This window comes from Canis lupus, chromosome 27 (assembly GCF_011100685.1).
Source record: "Canis lupus familiaris isolate Mischka breed German Shepherd chromosome 27, alternate assembly UU_Cfam_GSD_1.0, whole genome shotgun sequence".
Taxonomy (NCBI): Eukaryota; Metazoa; Chordata; class Mammalia; order Carnivora; family Canidae; genus Canis; species Canis lupus.
Window position 1 is genome coordinate 6772333 of NC_049248.1, and position 27332 is coordinate 6799664.

Below are 27332 nucleotides of genomic sequence, written 5' to 3' on the forward strand. Positions count from 1 at the left end.
GTGGGTGATTCCACTTTCTTCCTCAATGGCTTTCAGATTCTCTGACTCCTGGGGTGCAAGTGGCACCTCTGTGATCATAGAAAAAAGTTTACTTGGAAAAAATAAGGAAGAGAGGTGGGGTGCTGAGCCAGGCACTGTCGTGCAAGGCATGTGTCTTGGTGCCGGAGGCAGCCCCTGGACATCCAGTGTGGACCATCACTGCTTCCGGGAAACACCAACCCATTCACACCAGTAGGAGGGGGCCCTGAGGATAGCCTTCTTTTTATGGGCCTGGAATCTCCATGTTACTAGTGCGCCTCAAGTGAATTTTTTTTCCCCGTTGGCCACTTCTCTTCCTCCAGGTTAGCTGAAGCCTGTTGTCAGGCTTTTATTTTGTTTTGATAATATTGTGGTTTCCATCTGGGCTCACAACCTGAGTTTGAACACGAAAGTGTCATGTGGTTAAAATGTATTGTAGGACTGCTGGTACGTGAGCGCCGTGGGACAGGATTGTCTGCGGCTCCCACTAAAGCTGTATCTAGGCCCTGGTGTCCCCGTGAAAGAAAGGACCACCTTCCAGAGCAAGAGCTGGTGCAGTCCTGCACGTGGCCAGGAGGCAACAGAAGTCATGATGAGCAGCAAGGATGACCAGCCCAGCACCTGGGGGCCCGTGAATCACCAGGTGTGCTGCAACTTGAGAACACTCATCTCTCCTCTGAGGCATGGCCCCCCTTGAAGCTTCCATCCAGACACCAAGTTGGACTCTGGTCAGACTGACCTGGGAGGAACTGGGGCCAGGTCCCAAGGCCCTGGTGCAACTGGTTTCTGGACAGCAGGTGGGATTGAGGTGTGTGAAAGATGATGAATGATGTTTGGCCTTTGCTTCCAACTATACTTGAAAATCTCTCCCCTTCTCACACCTCCCCCCCAACTGATCCCCCTTCTGAGAGGAAAGATGAAAGCTCTGAAGCATCTTGGGTTTGTCATTAATTCCAATGCAGAATGACAAGCCTCTTACCTCTGGTGCTTTCACATTTCCCTTCTCCCTTATATTTCTCCTTAAACCTTATTACTAGCTGAAACCCTATATATTATCAGTCTCCCTCTCCCAGGAAACTCCAGGAAGCAGAGGTCTCATCGCTTGTACTCTGCTGCATCTCTCCTCCGAGAAAAGTATCGGAGGTATAGTAGGTGTTCAATAAATATTGGTAGGCAGTGACCGACAGGGAGAGAACCAAAGACATGGAGACATAGCTTTATAAAGAATGTTTCAATTTATTTGATTACTTTAAATATGAACCTGCATAAAGTGATGGTTAGTTGCACAAGCTCAAAGCATCCCCACGACATGAACTGGAGACAAGCCCGGGTTTAGGCCTCTACCACTCACCATCAAGTCCAGTGGCCACAGCAATCAGCCCTGTGACTTAATTTGCACCCGGTGGGGCAGTGACAGTCCCAGCTGCAAGTGACATAGAGGGGTCTGCTCCCCGGAAGATGGAGGGAAGGGGTGAGGGATCACTCAGGATGGGGGTTTGCTTCTCTCACAGCCTGTGCCCACCTGAGAGAGAGGACACCTGAGGGAATGCAGGGAAGGCTCATGGCGCCTGGGGGCTCTGGGGTAGAGACACCCAGTTCCTTCGCCAAGTAATTCAAAAGAGGGTACCAAGCCCCCCAAAGGATACAAAGAGGACCTAAAAGAAACTTAAGCTTGAAGTTTCTGAGAAGCAGACCCGTTTCTTTTCCTGCCTCTGCTCATTCACTCGCTCGCTCTCGCACCCCCTCTCTGCACACACACACCTTCGCGAGGGCCCCTCAGGCCAGCCCCCACGCCCACGCAGGTGCACGGGTGCTCCGCGAGGTCCCTGGCGGCCGCAGCGGCCCGCGGGGGCGGGCTCGCTCACACGTTGGTGTGCTGAGAACCAGAGGATGCGATGCTGCCCGGCTGGCTCCGGCCCGAGGGTGCCGAGCTGGGTGCTCGGCTCCTGCTATGACGCCCCCCTCCCAGGCTCCTCTGGCCCGGCTCGTCCGACAGCTTGAGTTTCTCATGCTCCTCTTTCAGGAAGAAGTCCACCAACAAGCCCTTCTCCTTCTTGATCTGGTCGCTGATGTCCGTGGGGATGTCTGGAATCATCCAGTCCACCAGGACGCTCAGGAACATCACAAGGTTCTGCCAAAAGCAAGGGAGAGGGGTTGAGGGGCGAGGCCCGGCCCGTGGGTCCCCAGTGCACCTTGTCCACCCTTGCCCTGTCCTCCGGCAGTGGGGCTGGCCGTGTGGTGCCACGGCGGGGGCAGTGGCACACAGAGCCCCAGGAGCAGGACACCTCCGCGGTATTCTGGCTCCCTACCTAGTAGCAGGTGGTCTTCACCAATGAGCAGAAATGGCCCGCAGTGTCCCCATGTAGAAAGTGGAGCAGTAATACTACCCGCCCCCCTAAGTTGCCGTGAGGATGAAAGTCAACACCTCCCATATGGCAGGGCCTGAGAAGTGTCAGCTGGCTTTTCCCCTTCCTGTTCTTCCTGCCAGGCCTCTCAGCCTCGGGCGCCCGGCTCCAGGGCTCCCTGGGAAGTGGGCACAGGGCCTGCTGGCCCCTCCAGGCCATCACTGGGCCGGCTGCTCCCCTCTCACTTCCAGCCTGCGCTCAGCGCTCCAGATCAGAGATGGGCCTTTGGTCTCCGCACTGAATTCTGGCCTCGGCCAACCTCACACTTACCTGATCCTGCTCCCTCTTCTGTCCAGCCATGCTAGTCACACTGGCCAGTCTCAGGCCCCTGCCTTCAGCTCCCCCATCTCCATTCTGAGCTTCTGTGCACACTTGCAATCAGCTTCCTTCCCCACCTGCTGAGCCCCATCCCCGCCTTGCAAACACAGGTAAGACAGGACTACGTTTCCCTGCAGTATTTTCCACTGAAGCGGTGAATGCATTACCACTGTGCCAGCGGGGCCCGATATATGACAGCTGCGCTTATTACCTGGTTCCCACCCAGCTCCCCAAGCCAGGCAGTTTCCCCACCCCAGTTGTGGCATTCTCTGCCTGCCAATCACACGCTCGCTTTGAGATCCAGGGACAGCGATGAACCCAGGATGAGATCCTTAGGGCATGGCTGTCTTCCAGGTTCCAAACCTATTCCTACCTTAACCTTGACCCTCGCTTGTACCTAGGGGCCCCAGGGAGGGCCAGGGGACTAGTAATAGCTCCTGGGCCAGGAGCTTCCAGACGCTCCTGGAAGCCTTTCATGCTCTAGAGCTGCTTCAAGTCACACTCTTCCCTTAAACCAACTTTCACAGTGTGAACGAGTGTTATGTGTGACGTGTGGGAAAGCCAGTGGATGCCTGCAGGGGGGTGTTGGAGCAGGTTTTCAAAAAATCGCCCCATCTTCTCAGAGGAAGAATGGCTGTCTTCTTTAGGTGAAAGACTAGCTGATGGGCTTCTCCACTTCCCGGGCTGGGGTCGGGGCAGGATATCTTAGAGCCCTCCAGAGATCTGCCTTCAGGGAATACAAAAGCCTGGGGGAGTGGAAGAGAAAAGGATCTGGGCTCGTGCTCCAGCCCTGCTTGAAAGGCGGCAGGACCCCCGAGTGGGAGCTGGGGGCCCGTGTACCCCCGGATCTGGGCCATGCAACCTGAGCTCTGGCTATTGTCAGAGATAGCAATCGCGGACTCAGGTTTGCTATTCATTCAAAGAGGCATGGCCGGATGTCTCTGGGGTCGGAGCTCACCAATAAAGGAGGGAGTTGGCCCAGAGCTAGAAGAACCGTTTGGAACCCAAGTCCTTTGGTGAACTGCAGAGACCAGGCGGGGCTGTTTGTCTGCAGTAAGGTGGGGATTCTGGGCCCCACCGCTCTTCTCGCTTCCTTTCTTGTCTTAGGTCTAAATGGGAATCTATCTCCACCCTGTAACTTATCCCACATCTGCCTTGTAAACTTACTCTGAGCGCTATTCTCTTTCTGCAAATTCATCCATTCATGGAAGTCCTCTCAAGAGTGCTTCCTGCCTCCTCTGGGGAGGTGCTCCCTCCTGCTGGCCACTTGCAGGGACCCCTATGTCACAACGCCACATGGAGAACACATGGAGAGGAGGGGCAGGCGAGGAGACATGGCTGTCTTTACCTCTGTGGCCTGGAGGCTACTCCTTATCTGGACAACTCACCTGGAAGATTATGACAAAAGCCAGACGGGCAGACAGAATGGACCAGTACTGTTTGGAAAACTCATATGGGTTTGGGGCCCACGGAGGCTCTCGGTAATCCTTAAACCTGGGCAGAGAGAAATGTAGTGTTAAGACTAGGAAGTACTGGAGGGAAGAGGGTGTTTGAGATCCTAAAGGATCAGAGCAGCCGGCAAAACCCTCGCTCCCAGACTCAGGAAATTGCAGGAAGCAAGCAGAGTGAGAGGAATCCATGGTCCCACCAACAAGCCATGGAATAACAGGACCAAAGTCCAAAAAACTCCAGTGTCGGCCTGGAAATGCCTTTTTCCCACACTCTCTAACATCCCCCTGGCTTCCTCTGGTTTCTGTATTCTTCTTTCAGAGGAGCCCAGGAATCATGAGAGGAGCCCAGGACAGTGGGTTCATGTTGGCCCCACTAGCACATGAGCTCAAGAGCCGAGGGAGATGCCCAGAAACCTTGGACAGTTCCAGCAGCCCCTGGACTCAGGAAAGACACAGGCGCCTGCAGACAACCCCAGGTTTCCTTCCTGGCCGGCTGCTTTGGGAACGGCCATAGAGGTGGCAGCACTCTTGCACCCCAGTGAAGGCTGAGTCAACCCAAGCTGAAGGCTGAGTGCATTTGGGGAACGGTGGTAATAGTGATGGTTGGTTGGTATCCTCGGTTCTGCCAATCACGTTTATAATCTGTCCATGTGGCTTAAGAAAGGATAATCATGATACAGTTTCACTCATACATGAAATATGATAGTGAAAGGGACTATAAGGGAAAAGAGGGGAACTGAGTGGGAAAAATTAGAGAGGGAGACAAACCATGAGAGACTCCTAACTCTGGGAAATGAACAAGGGGTAGTGGAAGGGGAGGTGGGCAGGGAGACGGGGTGACTGGGTGACGGGCACTGAGGAGGGATGAGCACTGGGTGTTATACTATATGTTGGGAAATCAAATTTAAATTTTAAAAATGTAAAAAAAAAAAAAAAAAGAAGAAAGAAAATGTTAGTAGTGCCTGATGTGAAGTCATGCCTCTTCCTCGGGCCCACGAGAGATCTAGAGTTTTTCCTCACCATTGCTCTTCCACCTCTATCCTATGATGACTCATATTAAAAATGGCTCATTTTCAGGGTGCCTGGGTGGCTCAGTCAGTTAAGTGTCTGACTTTTGGTTTTGGCTCAGGTCATGATCTCAGGGTCGTGAGCTCGACCCCTTTGTTGGGCTTCATGCTCAGTGCAGAGTCGGCTTGAGATTCTCTCTCCCTCCCCCTTGGCCCCTACCACTCTCTAAAAAAGTCTCATTTTCTCAGACTTACTTTTTTCCAAGCCTGGAAAAGTGACAAGAGCTGGCACCAGAAGAATTATGACCCTTCATGGAACTGTTCTCTCCATGGAATTCCACAGATCTTTGATGCTTAGTAAAAGCAAAATAATCCCTAGGGGAAGAAGTGGGGTGGCATCAGGCCACCAAGGGGGGTGCAAGACTGCAAGGCAGGCAGGGTGGGGACTCTATCTGAGGAGGGGCCGGGGGGAAAACAACCTATACTGAACATGCAGCATGTGCCCATCCCTGAAATCAAGAGTCAGATGCTTAATGGACTGAGCCCCCTAAGTGCCCTAGAAATGGATACTTTCTGTTCCTTCCCGACCTGGAATGAGCCAGCTGCCCTAAGATCCAGGACAAAGTATGGTAGTTTCCAACTGTCTATGGAGAGATGCAGGAAGAAGAGAAGGAAAAAAGAGGAAGAGGACAAGAAGTGCACACACACACACACACACACACACACACACACAAACACACACACAAAGGCACAGCGCCAGAGGCAGCAACAGAAAGAGACATGCAGAGGTGGACACTAAGCAGTTGACTAGGGCTGGGCAGGAGGCCAGGAGCTGCCCCTTCCCTGGCCGCCCCCCTTCCAACAGCTGATCACAGCTGTTGCAGGCTTGCTTTGACATCCAGATGAAAAGCAAAGCTGACTGCAACCCAGCAAAACGCCACAGGATTCAGCATATCCACCCGTGGCTGAGGACACAAGCTCGGCGGGCCCCAGATCACACTTGCTAGCGGGAGACAAGGGGATCATGGCTAAACGGAGAGGGACAGACCTTACATGGGAAAACTCTCATGCTCACCCTCTCTCCTGCTGCCCCAGCAAGGACCCCATGGCCAAAGGGAATTCATCTTCTGTCCTCAAGACTTCAGGAGGATGGGTGCGGCATATATGTCCACTTTGTACCACAGGGACACCCTTCCCCAGGTACAGCCCCATCCCTCCTGCTACAATCAAAGTCTGCTTCTCATGTTCTCTAGCTCCATCTACAAAGGAATAGCTGCTCACTGACCTTGCTGTAGGAGCCCCTGCTCACCCCTCTTTCTCCCAGTCTGAAAAAAATCCATAAATAATCTAATTCTGGTCCCACCTCTGATACTCACTCACCCCGGTTTTGGAAATGTCACTTTGCCCTCCCTGAGTGTCCAAAATATTTTTAAAATCTAACAGACACATCCATTTCATCAGAGATCTGGGAAAAGATTAACACAGATATTTCCAGAAAGCTTTACCTGAAAACACTGCCATGCCAATAGGCTAAAGGTAGCTCTGGTAGGAGCTACAGGACAAAGTACCCACAGGAAAGAACAATGTACAATGTAATGAATTATGCATCTGTTCCTATTTCCCTTTCCAAAACTAACTTTAAAAAAACAAACTGTGACCCACAGTCGTAAGAGACACATTTTCCATTAACACACACAAAAGTATATGTCATGAAATGAAAAATCACACCCTTGCCGTGTGTGATGCACCAATATTTTCTGATTCTATCCTCTCCTGTCTGATCCTATTCTCATCTTTATAATGCTGACCATGACCCACTAAGGTGATTTTCTAAGCCCACTAATGAACAATGACTCGTGGTTTGAAAAATATTATTCCCCTAAGCCTCTGTCACCAGGAAAGGAGTAGTTGTTTACATTCCAGTATAAGTTCAGATTTCATAATTTTTTTAAAGTGTCATTCTAAGAAGTCAAGCTTATCAAGTGTTTCCACTGAGTAATAAGAAGACACTACTTAAAGAGATAATTATCTTTAAGATTAGAAATGGTCACAAAAGATGGATGACCAGGATGCCTGGGTGGCTCAGTTGGTTAAGCCATGACCTTTGGCTCAGGTCATGATCCTGGGGTCCTGGGATTGAGCCCTGCATTGGGCTCCCTGCTCAGTGGGAATCCTCCTTTCCCTCTCCCTCTGCCCCTCCACTGCTTCTACATGCTCTTTCTCACTCTGTCTCTATCAAATAAATGAATAAAATCTTTTTAAAAAGTGAGTGACCAATGGACTTAATTGTGCCCACCATGGTGACAGGTCTGCTGGCTTCTAAGCCCAGGGCACAGTACGCGAAAAAGCACGGGCTTTTAGAATCACCAGGTGAGGGCTTGATGTTACCTTTGCCACTTTGGTTCTATGGCCTCTAGAAGTTGCCCGATGTTCTGATGGCCAAGGTGCTGGTCTACAAAATGGCCTCAGTGTTCCATCTCATAGGGATGTGATGAAGAGGCAATGTCAATGAAGAGCGTGCAGTACACCACCTGACCTACCAGATATGTGCCCAATAAAAAATAGCTATTCTTTCTCTTTGACTGGAGGTAGCTTATGGGAAAACACCTCTCCTGTTAAGAGGCCAGACCACATAAACCCCTGCTCCCAGTTCCTCCTGGCATTCCAAGGGGATTTCAGACCATTCAGGCATAGATGCTCCAAGTTTCCCACCATACTGATGTGAATCAGTCAGCCATTGTCACAACTGCAAGAGGCTTCTCTCGGGATCTATGTCCAGGTAAATGGCACAAAATAGGTAAGCCTCAGGCCAATGGGAAGCAGAACTTCTGCTCCATTCCCATCAGCTCAAAGGCTTTCCAAAACCAGAAGTTAATCCATGTTTGAGGGATGGTTCTCCCAAAGTCTTGCTGAGTGGCCAAGCACTGGGTGAACCCCCACATCTAGTCACTTCTTGCACCTGTTGCCTGGGATTTAAGTTTGCAGGTATGATTTTAAGAGCCATTTCTAGATCTTACAGTCTCCTCTCCAAAGCTCATCTTATTTTCTTTGAGACTTGACATTAATTTTGAGTGCCCTTGAGTCTCGTAATGATATGAGGCTTGCAATTACAAAACCACTAAACTGTCTAAAAAGCAAGTGTGCACTGGGAGTGGCTCTGTCACTTACAAGCTGTAAGACCCTTAGAAACCTGTTTCTCATCTCTGAACCTCAGCATTCTAATCTGTAAAGTGGAGCTAGTAAAATGTGTATCTCTGTGCTGAGCACACAGAAGGGCTCCAGATCTCTCCCACCAACCACAAATAAATGAACAGGTGCATGCATGTGCATGCATGCAGGTGCATTAAATGTTAAAGGGAAACACAGTGAAAGTTAAATAAGACAACACGTGTGCATGTGATTTCTGGAGGCTTCCATAAAGAAGAAACACAATGCTTTCTTCTGGGAGAGAATGACAAAGGTGAGGATTATGAAGAACGTCTTTTCTTTTCCTTTTGTAAATATACAAACGTATGCAGAATTTCTTTTGTTATAAAAAATGATAATTTCAAGAGGACATAATTAATGGCCATCTTCAGTGGACCCAAATGCACTTTTATGTTAAGCTTTCAGGAGCAAAATCATAGTGTTAACCAAGACAGCCTCATATGCAGCAAGTGAAACTGATAAAACAATCACTATTATATTTTAGCTTTAAATTACTTTAGGATCATATCTAGATTGTTCTAGCACTATGAAAAATCACAACGAGTTGAATTTATACACCACCTAAAGAAATAAGGTTCCCATTAATTTAAAATATATTTCATTATTATAGAACACAGCCATGAAACCCCATACAGGTTCTATGAGCTTACTTGACGTTAATGCATGGAAGAAGGTTTGGGAAAGATGCACACAGATGTATTGATTACTATGAGTCCTGTTGGGGAGGTGCCTAGGACGGGACAGAGGTTAGGGTAGATGTAAGACAGTGTTAGGTTGCCTGTAATGTTTTAAGTTTTTAATATTTTACATGTGTCATGAAATATTAATTTTTTTAGAAAGAAGCAGGAAAGAATCTTTGGATATTATCCATTCCAAGTCCTCATATTTATAGATGGGGACACTGAGGTACAGAGAGGTTACAGAGACTCCTGGCTCAGATGCCCCTCCCATCCTCACTTGCAGGGGTGGCCAGCGACAGCGACAAGGGCATCTGCCACAGTTCATCATCACACAAAATCACCATGGGCAGGAAGGTGCTGACATAACAAACTGAGGAGTTAGTCATCAACAATCAGGGACTGCTTTTTCCAAAAATGAGGTTTTAGTTACATTATGAATCAGTCAATACATTTCTCAACTCCAAACAGTGGTATGTTAAAAAAAATTTTTTAAATAGTCCCAATGGAAATTAATGTCATATTAATGCTAAACACAATTACATACAATATTTTCATACTATCCGAGCAACTTCAAACTGCCTTCTGAAATTGGCCTTTAACGAAGGAGAATAGTACAGGCAATTAGGAACTAATGAGAACCATGTTAATCCAGCGGGTGATAAAGATCAGGAAAAGTCAACACCCAGAAAAGCTGACTCTCCCTCTGGAGTCAGTGAGGAGCAGATGAGAGGCCGCCATGGACTGAAGACAGCTCGCTTCTTCAAAGACTTTTCACATGACCTTGGGATATGAAAGAACTCAGACACTGCAGAGAACCTGGCAGGCGCCACCCAAGGATGCTCAGCACCTCCCAGCAGCCCCACTGGGTTGACCATGCCCTAGCAGGCTCCCCAGGCTCTGGGACCCCGATCCCCGGCCAGGCCCTCCCCTGCTGAACTCTATGCTCCCTCCCAGTGGAGCCAGGAGCCTGGGCCACCATCTAGCCTACATGACAGGATAGCCCTTCGACCCTTGTCAATAGCCACCGATCTGGCCTGCAGACTGATGTCACTGGGACTGTTTATGGAGCAGCCCTGCCGGAGTAGTTAGAGGACTGAAGCAAACGTTGTTCTAAAAATGCTGGGAATGCATCTCAAACGGGCAGCTGGAGACTTGTCCTAACTTTTATTGCTATTTTTAAGATACCTCTATCCCTGGCAAGGCTGGGCTGGGGCCCGAGACCTCAGTTTTATTTGACCACATTTATCTCCAGAGGTCACTGAAAGCTAAGAATAAGAAGGGTCATTGAGTTCCCAACACTATTTGCCAGAAAATCAGAACAAACTTCATTTCCCACCACGGGAGCAGTTTTAAACACTGGCTCTGGGGCTAGCCATAGAGCTACCTCCATCTCTTACAATCTCTCCTTTCCTCCCTCCCTCTCCCACCCTATCTCTTTCCCCTTCTCCCCCATCTTCTCTCTCTCTCTCTCTCTCTCTCATTCATTTCTATTTCTTACAGCCACTGACGGTTCCTGACTTATGGCATCAGTAGGTTGCCGCCACTCCAAAACTCCTGAGACTTCGGTGAGCTGGGCAAGTTCATGTAGCATGCAGTAAGTAGGACCCGCTGAGGCAGGGATTTGATTCAACAGTTATTGCCCATTTAGAAATAGGCAGCCCCGAAGTACACCTATTTGATATGCTCTATCTAGATAATATGTTGACCCTACTCTCTGGATACTTGCTTATACCGCAGAGTGGAACATCTCTTTATTTTAAATATAACCCACTGGTCTTCACACTGCAGCCAGAGAGAACACCAACATAAAGTATAATTGCAGCCCTGCTCCCTGTGGCTCCCTGCTGCCCTAAGAGGGAGTGCACATGCCTCCATATGACCATCACGTTCTTGGTCTGGCTTCTGTATTTTCTTCCCGCCTCACCCCTCGGAGCTTACCCTCCAGCTCCCACCACCAAACAATAAGCCCATCTCCCTGGAATATCTTGTTCTCCCCAGGTCCCTTTCACCAGGTGATGCTCCCTTTGGGTCCCCCAGCACTCCTCCCACTCCACTCACCACCCAGGCTGGCTCAGTTGTGTGAATGAGGAGGGTCAAGAGAGCATCAGTCTGGCCGACCTTGTACTGCTCAGTCTTTAGGTTTTAGCTTCCTTGAAGCATTCTCAGAATACTTAGGTCTGGGTTAGGTGCAGGCCTCCTACTTTGGGGCTCTCAGAGCTCCTTGAAGATACCCCATTATACATTGCTTTAATTCCTTGCTGACTTGCCTGTCTCCTCCATCTAGACTTCTTGAGGAAGGTATTGTGTCTTGTTCCTGCAACCAACAACAAGCCTCTATAGTAAGGTCTCAAAAATAGTTGCACAGTGAACTCAAAATCCTTACTGGTCCTGAGTAAGGAGAACATGACTCCAAAACTCATTTTGGTTTGATCTTGCAGATAAATTTTCTTAGCAGAAGTATAGAATGCACTTCCTACAAATGCACCCAGTAATAATTCTGCCACTTTGTTGGAAGAGGTTTATTGTTGTTTAATGGGCCACAGATAAGCCACAATCCCATCAGCTCGCATGGCAACGATGGAGAGAAGAGTTATCGGGGCGTTGCAGCTGGTTGGCGAGTCCAGTGACTCTGAAAGCAGATACAACAAAGCTTGATCTGCTCTATGTGTAGTAATAATACCTGGTATGTTGGGCATTTGTTGTTGTGTCCATTCATCGTAAGTTCTCACCACGGAACTTCCTCCTACTCTGTTCTTCAGATGAAGCTCATTCCACCTCCAACCCCCAAGTCCTCCTCTGGCTACAGTGATTAGTTCTGGGGAGAGCATGCATACTGGTCATATCTGATGAGACTTTTGCAGGATCATTAGGAAAGAGGTATGTTCCCATTTGGACTTATATCCAATAGCTGCTGGCAGTCATATTCCATACCCCATATTTATTGACTGGAGTAGAGTTGGGAGGGAAGTGGACAAAGACTTGGTTTTTGCAGACTTGATTCAATCAAGTCTTGCCTAAAATTAGAATGACTCTCAACTTTCAATATGGAGGCCCATTAAAGTCCTTTTATGTTTAAACCAGTAGAAGCCCCTGGTATATCTGGAAAGCATATTCATAGTGTTACCAAAAGATCTAATTGTCAGGGGCAAGGTCACAGACCCTCAGTGCTCAACAGACTTGTGCTTCTAGACCAACTAAAGAAACACACATAGAATGCATGGGTGACACAGGGGGTTAAGTGTCCAACTCTTGGTTTCAGCTCAGGTCATGATCTCAGGGCCATGAGAGTGAGCCCTGCATCGGGCTCTGCATTCAGCAGAGTCTGCTTAGAGTTTCTCTCACTCCCTCTGCCCCTCCCCACCTGTGCTCTTTTTCAAATAAATAAATCTTTAACAAACCCCTCACATACAGTGTTAGCCTTGCTTCCCCACACAACCCATACTGGTGCTGCTCCCTGCTATGCCTGGACATTGAAGCTTCTGTTCTTGGATGAACTTGAGTTTTACTTCAGGATCTGTCACTGAAACCTCAGCAACTCAAAGAATTCTTCACCATTCTAAGTCTTGGTTTCTTCTTATGTAGAATGAGGAACTTCAACGAGATCATTTCTATACCTTCCAATTATAGAAATGATTCTTTAAATATTACTTCTCAGTGCATGTTTAATGTAAACCTGCTGACTGACTTCATGCACTCTGCTGGAGCACATCTAGATGCTACCAGAGAAGCCTCAAGCTGGAACACATCCTCTGTATAGTGGAACTCTGTCTTTCGGATCTGTAGGCCAAAATCCAACACCAAGGACAGACAGTCTGACATGCCAGATATACAGAAGGGTGGCCCCAGGGCAGTGCATCATGTAGCAGCAAATATTCCTACATCAGACCTCATCTAAGAGTTAGACCCTCTCTACCCCCAGATGTGCAAGTACTGGCTACTTGCATTCATCTAAGCTGACATGAATCCATATCTGTGAATAAATTCACTTACCTGTTCTTAGATCTGGCCCCTAGTTTTGAGTCTTGTCCTGATTGGCCAGAGTTGAACCCTTCAGTTATCCCTGCTAGGACCAGAATACCTTTCTATTTAAATCACAAATTGGTAAGGTTGCATCACTCAGCCATCTGAGCTGGGAAAGCCAATTCGTTTTATCTCTTGTGAATCAGAGCCCGAGCAGCTATCTCATGAATGGTGCGCCTTGGGTACCAGGTGGGAAAGCATGACAGATGCACTCAAGGTCACCACTGCTACAACACTACTCAAGCACTGCGTCTCCCACGGAGGCATCCCAAGTCCTTACATCAGATACTTGGGGATGGCCTGGAAAAGCCCTCCATTGGTCCCTCAATACCTTTCTTAGGTTTTGGTTTTTGTTGTAGTTATTGTTCTATTTTTTAAAGATTTTATTTATTTATTTATTTATTTATTTATTTATTTATTTATGAGAGAAGAGAGCACAAGCAGGGGGAGAAGCAGACTCCCCACTGAGCAGGGAGCCCAATGCAATGCTTGATCCCCAGACTCCATGGTCATTACCTGAGCCAAAGGCAGGTACTTAACTGACTGAGTCACCCAGGAGCCCCTGTTCTATTTTTTTAATATAGGTAATGTGATCTTGGCTCAAGTATTTCCTGGGGACTATCATTTCACAAGGATACAAAATGGTTAAAGAATTTATTCCCCTGTTTTTTCTCTTTATTTGTCCTTCTTGTGTTAATAGTGGAGAGTTTTCTGTTTCTTGGCTTCCGTGATCCCCGTGTTGGTGGTTTTCAATCAAGATTCTGACCTGGATCTCTCAGGAATTCTAGCTTAGCTGGGTCTAAGGAGTTAGGTGAAAACTTGCCCACCATTTTTTAAATCAATGTGATGGAAATCAAATTCATCATAGGCATCATGAAACTAGATTCTCTGAGCATCTTCCCCATCCCTGTCAATAGACCCACCTCTGACATCGGCCCAATCTTGAGAGATAGCCTTAATTTGGGCTCCCTCTTAGGTCTCTTGCCACTAGCACTGTCATGTATTCCAGTAAATAGCTCATCTTCTCACTTCCTCTTCCTTCCTTCCACTGCTCTGTCTACACCTGCCATGGGTCATGTCTGATTAATGGCAGCACCTTGGCTGCCCTCCTTGGGCTCTCCCAATTCTAGTTCATCCTTCTCTCTGAGACTAGATTACTTTTCCTAAGCCTACACTTTATTGACCATTCCTGGTACTAAAAAGCTCACTTCCTGTTGCATCACATTGCATTTCCTGCAATATTTCAAGACTTCCCATTATCTACTTCATCCTACTTGTTCAAATTCAACAATGCTTTAGCTAATATCATCCTAGGAGTTTTGATACCCTGTATTTCCCATATTATTCCTTATTATCTTTGAAGTGTTCTTCTTGCTAACTACATTACCGAGCCACTAAATGTTCAACTAGCACCCCAAATTCATCCTCACCCAATGAGTAGCCCCTGCCAACTCCCCACCTAGCAGACTCTCTGTCTTACAACTCCTCACCGGCTCTCCAGGAAGTCTATCCTTTCCTTTCTAGTTCCCACTGATCTTCCTCTCCCCTAAACACCCACAGTGCTCATGGTCCACACTGGATAGAATTCCTGAATAGCCTGCTATGTCCTATCTGCTCTGCTGGGTTCTTCCAACCAGACTATGACCCCCTTGGTGGTAAAGACAAGTCTATATACTTCTTTGTCTGCTCTGTAGTGTCTAGCAAAGACACTCAATAAATATTCATTAATTCACTGAAATTGATTTAGCATGACTCGGGGCATTGAGGGTAGGAGAAGGAGGGGGAGGAGAGTGATATAAATCTAGATATTCCAGATAACTACTTGGGATCTACCACTTCTAGTCATCTGCTGCCCTCCTCCTCCCAATGACTTTACCTGCAGAACTGAACCTCCTGGTCAAACTGTGAGTTTTCTGGCTGCGTTCCTTCTTTTAGCTGGCTGACGTTGAAAAAGGAGAGGGTGTGGTTGACAAAGCCATGCAGGGTCCCGTTGTGACTATAGGCATACTGGTACACCAGGCGGGGGATGAAGTCAGAGGTGACGGCGATGACAAAAGCCTGGAGGACAGAAGTGCAAGTACTTGAGGGGTGGTTGAGACAGATCCGTCCAGGTGGCACAGCATCTCTCTGGGGCTGAGAGACCGGTCCCCTTGGGACTCCCCATCCAGAGGCACTGCTCTGAGAGAGAGATCCTTATCTCTGAGCTTATGCAGCTTCTCCACCTCTGACATGTGTTAAGTGAGTCTGCTAGACAGTGGCTGGTGGCTAAGGATGCTCAGCTAGTGTGGATCATTGGGTTCTGGAGGGAAGGAGCCCCTCTGAGATATCCGAGTGTTGGCCAAGCCGAGGCAAAGTAGAAGATTTTCTGAGAATATTACTGATAGTGATAAGAGTGCCACTTATACACAAGGTGCAAGGACACTGAATGACCATGGACCTCTGCCTCTGGGTGATACCGGAGAACCAGGAATACCACAGATATGCAACAATAGGTCCCTCCATTTGACCATTGTCTCTTGGCACTTTTTAGCACAGCACATAATGGAAGTTGTTTTTCAACTGTTTGACTCAGGAAAACTGAGACACAGAGGGGAAGGAGTGGGTCTTGCCCGATCGAACCACACATACCCAATGTGCTGTCTGGCATATTTAAGTGTTCTATAAATGTCTACGGAGCAAACCAAACAATGAGTGAATGATTGCGTGTTTGAACATGGGGGTACTTTCTGCAAAGAAAATCTTAAATCTTTCTGGCAGGTGTTTATACTGTATTCTGCACCAACAATTAAAGCCCTTTGAAAAATGTAGTTTAGGTATTTCTAAAGGTATATGTGAGTGTGGATGGCTATAACCATATTTGAGAATGAGTAATGTACTTACTGAGCATTTGCTAGAGGTCCTTTCATCTTCCCATTTAATTTCCAGAATGATCCTTTTTGGTGGGTAATCTTATGCTCTCCCATTCTTACAGATTGGTAACAAAGTCTTAGCAAGGCCAGGGAGGTAAGACTTCCTGTCATTGTTTCATATGTTGGAAAGTGCCGGTAGGCAAAGCCTCTTTTCAAGCAAACACAAGTCCAACATGGCTACAGATTTAGTTTCCAAATTGTACCTGATTTGTCAGTCTTAAGATGTGTGCTTCTTGTGTCAAGCATTCAAAATGCAGGGGGCTGGGACGCCTGAGTGGCTCAGCGGTTGGGTATCTGCCTTCAGTTCAGGGCATGGTCCCAGAGACCCAGGATCGAGTCCCATATTGGGTTCCCCAGAAGGAGCCTGCTTCTCCCTCTGCCTCTCTCTGTGTCTCTCATGAATAAATAAAATCTTTTTTTAAAAAATGCAGGGGGCTGATTCTCTCTGCCTCTCCCCACACCTCTCTAGTTATTTTATGTGTTCTTAATAGACAACCAAGTCACAACCAGAACCCATGTTTCTCTCCCAGGGGAAGGGGGTGGTGGCTTTCTTGGTTTGCACCGGTCTACAGGGTTTTCTTGGGAGGTAGAAGAAAAGGCCCTGGCTGGCCACCATCCATACAGAAGGCTAAAGCAAAAGCTGCTTTTGGCTTGGGCCCAGCAGGATTTCCTCTGCAATGTGGACTGGTCTGGCAAGGCCGTTAAGGAGGTCACAACAGGTAGGACCCCTCTTTTTGTATGTCCTATCTTAACCTATGTGCGCCGGAGTCCATAGGAATAATTACGGCTTTGCCTTGACAGCTTGGAGGAACTGTAATTAGGAACTGCAGTTCAGGCAACGCTCCAGGTATTGTCTAGCTCGGGAGTAGAAAAAGAAAAGAAAGCGATGGATAGATAGGCGGCATTCTTTCCTCGTTATTCTTGGCTCTGAGGAAAGATCAGATCTTGACTCTTAAGGCCAAGGTATGCGTTCTGGTGGATAATTACCTTTCTTGCGCATCGTGAAATTAACGAGAACGTTGCACAGGCCTGGCCACGGCATGGTGAGTTAGAAGGCATGTACGCACTATTAACTGGGGGCTGCCTTGAGCAACGCTCCAAGAGGAAAAGGCTGGGAGCTAACATGGGCTGGTACCCTGCTTTGAAGACCTCAGCTCCCCTGGAGTCCCCTTCTGCAGCTCCCTTCCCACAGAGCTAGGGGGTCATGAATGGAACACTTACGTTGCTGATAACGGAGAACTTGCCAATCCCGGAGAGAATGTCAAACCAAATCCCTGCAAGACAGAAAGCAGGGCGCCTGGCTCACTCCCACCCTTGGCCTGGTGATGACAAGGCTGCGCCTCAGGGTGATGCTCTGCAGGCAAGGTACTGGTGGAAGTTTGCAGGGGTCCCCCAGGGATGGCCTTCCTGGAAAGGCTTAGATACCCCCTGTCTGGAAACCGGAGGAACAGGTGGGGATGGACAAAGGCCTCCTGTAGCCCGTAGATATGAGGATGAGGAGCTCCAAGGGATGAAGAGGCAAGGGCCTCCTCCACCCCCTCTTGCATCCAGACATAGTGTGACAGCAGTAGAAGGTCACTGGGGGGCAAGGGGATGGACAGAGGTGGAGGGCCTGTCATAGTCTCTAAGCAGCGGACATACCGATATCTTTGGTTCTCACGGCATCTGGCCGTCTCAGCTCGGTCACAAACTTCTTTGCATCAAGTCGCACTTCAATGACGTTGTTGAGGAGGGCAAACACAGGTGCCAGAGGGAAGGAGGCCACAAAGAGGGTGACAAAGCCAAACTGGATGACTAAGAGAGAGAAAAGCGTAAGAAGCTTCACTGGGAAGAAGCGAGATCTAGGTAAACTCTGCCTTGCAGCCATGGCCTCTTGTCGTTTCTTACGGGGTCTCTTTCCCACCTTGTTCTCCTACACTCCTTTTTCCTCCTGCCCCGTAGTTGTGGGTCTTTCTCTCTCAGTGCCCACAGGCCCACGGGCCAAGGCGATCACCTGGAGCAAAGCTCTGGTTTCTCACAGTGAGATGTGAGAAAAGGAAGCCCGTTGCTCTCCTTTTCATCATTCTATTTTTTTAAGCTTTTATTTATTTATTAATGAGAGACACAGAGAGAGAGGCAGAGACATAGGCAGAGGGAGAAGCAGGCTCCCTGCAGGGAGCCTGATATGGGACTCGATCCTGGAGCCCTGGGATCATGTCCTGAGCCAAAAGCAGAAGCTCAACCACTGAGCCACCCAGGTATCCCCTTTCCGTCGCTCTTTATCTTGGGTCACTAATCCTGGTCCTCTAACTCACAGGTTGACAACCTTTCTCAGTAAGTGTCCAGAGAGTAAATATTTTTGTATTTGCAGGTCATGCAATTTTGTCACAATGACTTAACTCTGCCATTGTAGAGCGAAAGCAGCTAGAGACAAATGTAGACAAATGAGCTTGGCTGTGTTCCAATAAAACTTTATTTACAAAAGTAGTATATAAAGTGGGCTGGATTTGGCCCATGGCCAGTTTGCCAACCCCTGATATAACTTAAAAAAAGTCACCTCCCAAATTTGGCCTCTTCTTTTCATATCTGTGGTCACTGCCTTTATTTAGAAAGTGGACTCATTCATCACACATTTATTGAGAGCTCAATGAATGTCAGGCACCTTGCCAAGTATTTAAGGAGGCAAAGGTCTGGTCCTGCTTTTAGGGAGCTGGGTGTAAAGCAGAAGAGAGAAATGTACACAAAGATGTGCACCAAGATTTTATGCGTGCCAAGAGAGAAAGAGGAATGTACCAGAGATAGTGGAGACCCAGAAGAGGGGGAGCACAAGCCCATTCAGGGTGAAGACTAAGGAGAACCTCCATATCAAACACCTAACCTTAATCTTGAAAGATGGGCCTGGATTGAAGACAGCATTCCAAGCCATGGAAGCAGTTTGAGCAAAGGAGTGGAGGAAGCCTGTGCCAATCAGATGGCTGTAAGGCGTCCAGCCCCTCATCATTTCAGCCTGGGCAACTGCATGACCCCTTAACTGCTTCCTTTGTCACCAGTCTTCCCAGGCTTCTATAGTCTCTTCCCTCAAACCCCCCAGTAGTCTGATCCTGGTACTTACCTATCATAAAAAAATGACTGTTGGATCCCCTCTATTTACTTATACAGACCAAATTTCTTATCGTGGGATACAGGTCCTTTACAGTCTGCTCTCAACCTACCTCTCTAGCCCCATCTCTCAACATCCCTCCCCCCACAGCCATCACGCATCTGCCTCTGGCACTGAGCTTCCCCCCTTCGGGATCTTCCCCGAACACAGCAGGTGCTCCCATTCACCCATGCACACGCACTCCTTCTCCAGCTAACAATGTCTATGCCTCCCCAAGACCATTTGACTGCCATCTCCTTGGAGAATCCCCTTCCTTCTCTCTACCCTTGTCCCCACCTTGGTACCTGCCTCTGTTACAGCCACCTCTGTGTGCTGTTGTGACAGATCTACTCACTCCACTAGACAGGCAAGGGCTCCATCTATCCGTAGGGGCTCAGTGACCACAGTCCTGAGTCCCAGGAAAGCCACAGTCTCCTAGAACTCCCCTACGTACCAAGGGCAAGATATTTAACTTCTCCAGGTCTCAGTTACTTCAATTGTAAATTGAGGATGATGATTCCCATCTAGGTTATCACAAGGGTGAATGATATTCAAGTGCTTAGATATCAGGTGCTTAGAAAATGTCTGCTACTTAATAATTGCTCAATAATGTTACCTGTTAGGTATATTTTTACTCTTATTGGAATAAATAGCAACACTTACAGGTGGCTGCAATGTATACTGCATATCTGTATGTTAAACAGACATGAATTTAATGTGTAAGCACTGAATGAGGGGCAGGAGACCTGACCTCCAGCCCTGGATATGATTCTCTCTAGCCATATGTCCTTGGGCAATTCTCTCTGTTTCAAGGGGCTTCAGCATCCTTGTTGATCAGTTCTGAAAAGACTGGTTTAAATTCCTCTTGGGTCTGATTTGTAATGATGCTGTGATCCTCATTCTCTTGGGCAAGCTTCAAGATTCTAGGATATGTAAATAAAGAATGAAAAACCAGGATCCAAACTAAAAACGTAATAATAAAATAAAAAACGTCCACAGAGGGATATGCCTAGCCACAGTAGAAGTTTTGAGAAAGAGAATATGTGTGGAACTGCTTTTGATTTGGCCATCTGCTTGGGCCCATAGGTGTGGGTTATTGCCCTTGCTGATGCAAGTCTGTCACTGCCATGGTTCCTGATGCCCAGCAGACTCTCAGCTGGCCCTAGGAGACTGGCAGGTGCCAGTTGGTGGCAAGATGCACCAGAAGGCACATATTTGTCAAGGTTGGGACCTTGGAATGATGCCTGCCAAGCTGGCCGAAGGAGTTGGGGTGGTGGGGAGGGGGAGGAGAAATCTTCAAAAACAAGCTCTGGGAGCCTGTTCAAAATGCAAGGTCTACGACATCTTTTAAATCAGGCTTTGCTGAGGAATTCATTTTAGAGTCAGGGGTGGGGTGGGGGCAAAGGGGAGTGGAGGGGATGGAATTAACAAGGAAAGCAAAACAGATGTTAGACTAGTTATCTAAAACCTGTAAAATGCATGTCTGTATTTAAGTATATATATGAACATGTCTTTTATTTATGAACTTCTCAATTGTCCTTCTTGATTCAAATGAGCTCAGTTCTACAGGGCAAATGTTCTTTTTCTTGTAAGTGACCTCCTCTAGCAAAACACTGTAAACTCTCCAAAGCCCCCACAAGGGCCTGGCAAGGAGACTGATGGGGAAGGAAGGGTCAGGTTACTTCTGAGTGGCTATAAAGGGAGACAGCTTGCCCTCTCCATGCTTGAGCAAATGGCACTCAGACACCTCGTCTCTTTCAGGATATAGGAAAATAGGACTGTCCACTCACTCTCCTTTCCTTCACGTGATCTCCAGAGGCAGATAGGAGCCCTCTACCTGGGGTTACACTGATGGTTTGCTGTTCAACCTTCATAAACTCTCCAGATACACAGGCTCCCTTTGGTCTTTGTTATGTCAACACAAACGTTGTTCAGTGGTGGCTCAATCCTAATTGAGTGCATGAATTACCCTAAAGCCATGACATGGTTCTTATTTTCCTCCTTGCCACGTAAGCTTGTGTGTCTAGCACTGGATGACCTCAAGGGGGTGGGCTCAGCCAAGGCCATGGTGCTGGGCTTGCAGTGACAGGACACACCCCATCCCTGCTCTGATGTTACTCAGGGTACCCAAGGTCATGAGAAGCCACTCTCTGCAGATGTTCCCAGCTGCCGGTGCTGCCTACCTGCTTGGATGAGGTGCATTGCCCATTTCCAGGAATCAACCCAAAAGAGGCAGAAACAAATAGGAAGCTTCGTCTTATCTTGGGGAGAAAAAAATATATATGAAACTATAACCCTCTGGCATACAAATGCCAAATCCAGGATTTTTCCTTTTTAGTCAAAGGCCTAAATGTTGTATCAGATGGGTGTCCTTCTGGGTTCACTTCAGAGGACACAATGATACCGGCCTTCACCAACACTGAGATTTGCTTCTAAAAACAGCCAGCCTCCATTAGGATAAGAATAACACCCCAACCCTCAGCACGCTGCATAATAGAAGCCAGCTTGGCTTGACCAATAACAGATTAAACCTGGCCAAGGCAATTAGAGAGGAATCTGTAGGTTGATTTCAACTAAATCTTTATAAAGCCTGCTGTCAAGTGCTCCAGAAAGGCTAAGCTGGAAGCACAAAGACTGGAAACACTCCGAGGCCCAAACTCCTTTGCTGTTTTCATCTCTCTCTCCAGAACCTTCTAAAGTCAACACCAACCCAAGCTGCCTGATGCTAGAGACAATTAAAATCTTGGCCTTCATTATCTGGGCTTAGGTTAAAATAACAAGGAGAAGTGGATTAAACTAAACAAGATGGCTTCCAGCAAGGACATTCCAGGACAATCTGCTTAAAGAAGAAAAATAGTACATTAGGTAGAAAAGATTGGCGGAAAAGCTTTTGATGGAACACAGTTTTTACTCATTTATCTAAAATTCTTGGGGCAGCCCCAGTGGCTTGGCGGTTTAGTGCTGCCTTCGGCCTGGGATGTGATTCCTAGAGACCAGGGATTGAGTCCCACGTTGGGCTCCCTGCATGGAGCCTGCTTCTTCCTTCTGCCTGTGTCTCTGCCTCTTTCTCTCTGTGTGTCTCTCATGAATAAATAAATAAATAAATCTTAAAAAATAAAATTCTTCAGTGAAAATATCCACCCACCCAACAGACGTGCTTATGGGTGTGCGCACGAGCATGCATACATACATGCATGCATGCATACACACACACACACACACACACACACACACACTCTAAAGCCCAGATCCTTGTCATGGCATTTAAGACCCTTTGTGATCTAACTCCAATATATCTTTTCAGATACATCTCCTCCCCACCCATGCTTTGAGCTCAGGGCTAATATTTAGCTGTTGTGCTTGGAGATCAACTCTGCCTACTTTCCAACCATTTCAAAATCCATTTGTACTTCTTCGAACTCACCGTGTTTTCCATATTCCTGAACCTTCATTCGTACCACTACTATCTGTGCTGCACTAATTTTTCTTCTCTTCTTGTATACTGACTGAATTACTGTCAACATTTCAGGTCCAACTCAAACCTAACCTTCTCTATGAAGACCCTCTAACCGAGTCCCACCACCTCACCCAGGAAGAAGTGAGTACCATGGGCATCAAACCTCTTCACTCCCATAATGCCTTGCACATGTCACTCTGTCTATCTGACTTGCTCCCAAGGTGGGGAATCCCTTGAGATCATGGACATATCTGATTCTTTATTGAATCCTCACAATTTTGTGTGATGCCTATCCCAGAGCAGGTGTTCAGAGGCTATTTGTTTCACCAATACAGACTTATTTTTTCACCAGCTGTAAACTCAAAACAGATACAAAAAGAGGCAGACTAAACTGTGTGAATGGAAATCATTATACTTAGTGATGGTGACATGAGATGGGGCATGAAAAGCTGACACCTCCACACAGCAGTTCATAGTGCTGTAACTTGTACAGAAGACTTTGAAGAAAGTGGTATAAGTTAGGAGAGTCTAAATCTAATGAAAATTGTTTCGGTATTTTTTCCCTTAACTTTCTATAGCTTAGGAAAAACAACACAGTCTGCTCAAGGAGATTAAAAACTGGGGGCTTAAAAATCCTCCCTTTCTTGAATCACTAAAAAACAGTGCAAGTCACACTCATCAATGTGAGTTTGTCTTCTCACTCAGGAAGCAATTGCTGAAAAGATTCAGCTAGAAACAGTCCATTAATATAAATGCTTACGTGAACATATATTAAGGGAAGGTCACACTGTTTATTTCATCAGCCCATATTTCAAGGCTGTACCCAGTGATGCCCTTCCCCTGAGGGCAAGGGAAGCCAATGGAGCTCGGCACTGAGAGTATCTGGTATAAAAAGGAATCACAAGAGTTGGTTGATCATTAAATGGGAAGAGATAATGAGGGCATGAGCATGGGGCTCTACTGCTTAGGAAAACAGTTAAAAGCCCTGAAAGAGTATACGAAGGTTCTCACTATTCATTCATTTGTCCATCCAACAATCATTTATTGAGCACATTCTACATACTAGGCACCATATCTGTTGCTAGGAAACAAGGATGAACAGATTACTGTGCCATCCTCCCAAGAACTCATAGTATACAATGGAGAAGTTGGACATGTAAACAAACCCTGCTGGTGTCATAGAGTTAGAACTCTAACAGAAGCATCAAAAGAGCACTGGGGCAGGAATAATTCACAGCAGATCCCTAAGGCTTCACAACCATTGGGCTTGACTTGAAGAACAAAGTAAAGGAGGCATTTGAAGGGTGGCTATATGGCTGGTAGTTAGATCTTTCCTGAAAACCAGTGATCCAAATATCCAAACTTACTTAGGAAATAAAGACAGTACGTGGAATTCCTTTTCAATATGTAGAGAATCACCTGGGTTTTATACAACAGATCAGATTAAATTCAGAAACTCTGGAAGTCATAATAGGAAGGAACAGGCTTAAAGGAATATTACGAGTTTACTGCATACAAATCAATGCAACACTGGGACAAGATCAGCAAGGCATATTCTTTGTGATTAAAGGAGACCCAGCCCCCCACTATTTCCTCACTGCCACATGAACTGTGAAATACTAGTTTCTTCAGATGGAGAAAGAAGATCCAGTGACTTTTGAGAGTTCCGCTAGTCATCAATTCAGAGTCTAGTTATAACAGCAGAACACAGGTTGATAGTACAATGGAGACCAACCCGTAAGCAGCCCTCTTCTCTACCTTGGGAACAGAAGCTGGAGCCTTCTGGGATGAACCCTGCTGATGACCTTAGCAAAGGGCAGGAGAATGTGGCTCTCAGCCACAGGGTGCTTAAAGGCCTGGACAGTATAGTCTGGAAAACTCTGCCCATTGCTCCTCTTCCACAGCCTCTAAGCAAAACTCCAAGTGTTCAGACTTCATGGACCTTCAACCAACATTTCCTACACATCTATCATGTGTAGATAGCATGCTCTCTGGTTTGTAAAATAATCTTCGGTGTCAAGTGTTATTATTTCCATTTTTCAAGTAAGAAAGCTGAGTCTCAGAGAGGTGAAATAATCGTCCCAGGGCCACGTACCTAGCAATTGATGAAGCTGGGGAAAAAAGATAGTTTCTGCTGCCAACCAAATTCAATGTCCTTTCACCACACAAAAATGTAAATATTCTACCCCGATGCAACAGTGTCCTTCCCCCTCCCTAGCTGTTCTCACATCTCCTAGGTTTCCTTATTGGATCTTCTCTGATCTGATTTCTAATCTTCTTGTCAGACAATGAACCAGCAATGTGTACCCATATCTTCAATCTCCAAAGATTATTCACTCACATGTCTTCTACAGCTGGTGCATTGGAGCTGTCCCTGCTGTTTTCTGTGTCCTTGCTTTGGTCTGGCCTGCATTTGTGCCACCTCAAAACATTATATCAATGCACCTAGTTCAGCTTCGTAAAACTAGACCAAATTGAGTTGGTGGGACATACTGGTTTATTTCTGAATTTCAGAGAACAGCCTGATGAATTTCCAGTAAATGTTTATTGGGGGCAAATGAATGACTTGGCTTACTCATTCTTGTTTACTTTATCCACCTGCAAAATGGAAATGTGAAGGCCAGTTATTCATTCCTTCCCCTCATCTACCCATCCATCCATCCTCCCGTCTACTCATTTGGGCTGTGGTAACACATTCAGTGAGGTGGAAGGGCAATGAAACCAGGCATGATTGGAAACAAGTTCCCAAGCAACAAATCATGACTTCATTTCATTTATTCCTTTGCCCTTTCATCTCCCCAAAGGGCTGTGAAAAAGTCAACAAAAAGAACTCATAATTAGGCTTATGGAATTTTAGGGAGGAAAAATAAATAACAAAGAAAGGAGGGAGAAACAAATATGCAAACTCTAAGTACCCATTCAGGGGCTATGGCTGAGCAACAAAGTGTACTCTGAGTTTCCTGGCTGCCACAGCAAGAAGAGAAATGGGAAAGTGATGGAGTGCTCAGTAAGTTTTAACCTTAAAGACTACCTTCCATTCACTCATTCACTCATTTTGCAAGCACTGACTGGGCATCTCCTGGATGTCAGGAGGCTTCAGTAGTACACTGAGAGGTATGGTATCTAGATACACTCTTGCCTTTTCTCTTAAGTATGTATGGGGAGAGGGACTCCTAGCACAAAAAATGACAAGCAATGTATGCCTCAAAAGCAAAAGAGAGAGACAGACAGAGAGACAGAGAGACAGAGATATGACCTGTGACTCACCGTACTTCCCAGAAATACTAGAATGAGACCCTGGATACTGCCTACACTGTATTTAAATGTGATTTGGAGAAGATGGCAGGTGCCTGATTATCTAGTGAGATGACTCAGTTTGTATAAACAGGATGGCTCAGGGAAAGGAATTTCCCGGCTACTTAAGACATTACCTTGTAGCAGACAATCTTGGAGTAATGAAAGGATATTCGGGCTTCAGTGCTAATGATTGTACAGATACTCTGGAATATTTAATCATTTACAGCTAAGGCACCCTTGGGACTAGATTTACTCCTCCTGTCTGTTGGAAACTTGGAAGTTATCCAGTGCAGTCCTTGCCATCCATGACCAAAGGACATCAGAATATGGAAGGGATCTTGGGTGTCACCTAAGTTATTGCTCTATCTGGACTTTTCTACTCTTTCTTTAATAAGAAAGAGTAAAAAAAAAAAAAAAGCCACTTAGCTTCCTTTGCTTGATCATTACCAGGGAAGGATACTCAGTGATGTCTGGAGCCAGCTCTTTCCATTGTCCTTTATTCTCTGTCTCACTTGCAAGTCACTAAGACTTTGGGCTATTTGTTATAAAGTTTTATCATAGCAGTAGCTGACTACTACATAGGATATTTTGCCTTAACTACCCAGATTGGACAAGTCTACCAATTTGCATTGCTGCAAGAGACCTGCCTTTGGGAGGATAGCATTCCCTCATTATAAGTACCTGAAAATAAAGCATCTTGGCTCCTGTTTGGGGGACTTCGGGGGGTGTCCCAACTGAATCAACACAGCCAAGGGGTCTGGAGAGCTCTGGTGAACAGTGATACCTGGAGAGTCCAATTGCCACTTCGTCTTCAAGGTCCTCACTATAGAACCACCTCTTTCACTCTTTATTCCTTTCTTTCTCCTTCAGACATTTATTAAGCACCTACTGTGTGCCAGGACCCACGGTTAGGTGCTATGAATAAGACACAAATTCTGCCCTCAAGAAGTTCCCTTCACAATTCCGTGAATATGAACATAGGCCATTGGTCTTCAATTATATCACTTATTTATCTGATCAAATGGTAATAAAACTTGATCAAGAGAGTCTTTTGGAACTTGTAGAATTAAATTCAGGCCTATATTCTTATACCAAATTCCATTCTGTAAGAGCCAAACTGCCATAAGCTTCACAGAACCATGCTTGCAGCCCTTAAAGCAACAGAAGAATTTCCTGCCATCAGGTCCTGTGTTAAACTCCACGATGGGGCTGTGAGGGGCCTGTGGCCAAAAAGCTTTGAAGCCTCATTCTGGGGTTGGGGACAGTGATGATTAATGTTAGCCTGCTCCTGGGCTGGCATTCCTTCCTCCCCTCAGAGTGGTGGGGGTGGGGAGGACGACTACCCTTGAAGTCCCCCTCACAGTAAACTCTTCAGGAAAAGGGTTTGATATTGGAGATTCCCTCGAAAGCTTGCTGCCTCCCTCACAGGTTTCTCCCGCTTAATC

General features: G+C 46.7%; 1 protein-coding gene across 3 annotated transcripts in view; it reads right to left on the bottom strand.

Moving 5' to 3' along the window:
- Window positions 1–1234: 1234 nt before the first annotated feature.
- Window positions 1235–27332, bottom strand: part of ANO2 (anoctamin 2) — a 341963-nt gene continuing 315865 nt past the window's right edge. For 2 of the 3 annotated variants that reach the window (XM_038576551.1, XM_038576553.1), the window contains 5 exons: window positions 17657–17809; window positions 17237–17289; window positions 14983–15164; window positions 4130–4235; window positions 1235–2149 (listed from right to left, as the gene is read on the bottom strand). In XM_038576551.1, coding sequence (XP_038432479.1) covers window positions 1880–2149; window positions 4130–4235; window positions 14983–15164; window positions 17237–17289; window positions 17657–17809 — 764 coding nt within the window. In that variant the 3' untranslated portion in view covers window positions 1235–1879. Of the gene's footprint in view, window positions 2150–4129; window positions 4236–11593; window positions 11716–14982; window positions 15165–17236; window positions 17290–17656; window positions 17810–27332 lie in introns of those variants that run through there. The other variant, XM_038576552.1, reaches the window with a different exon arrangement.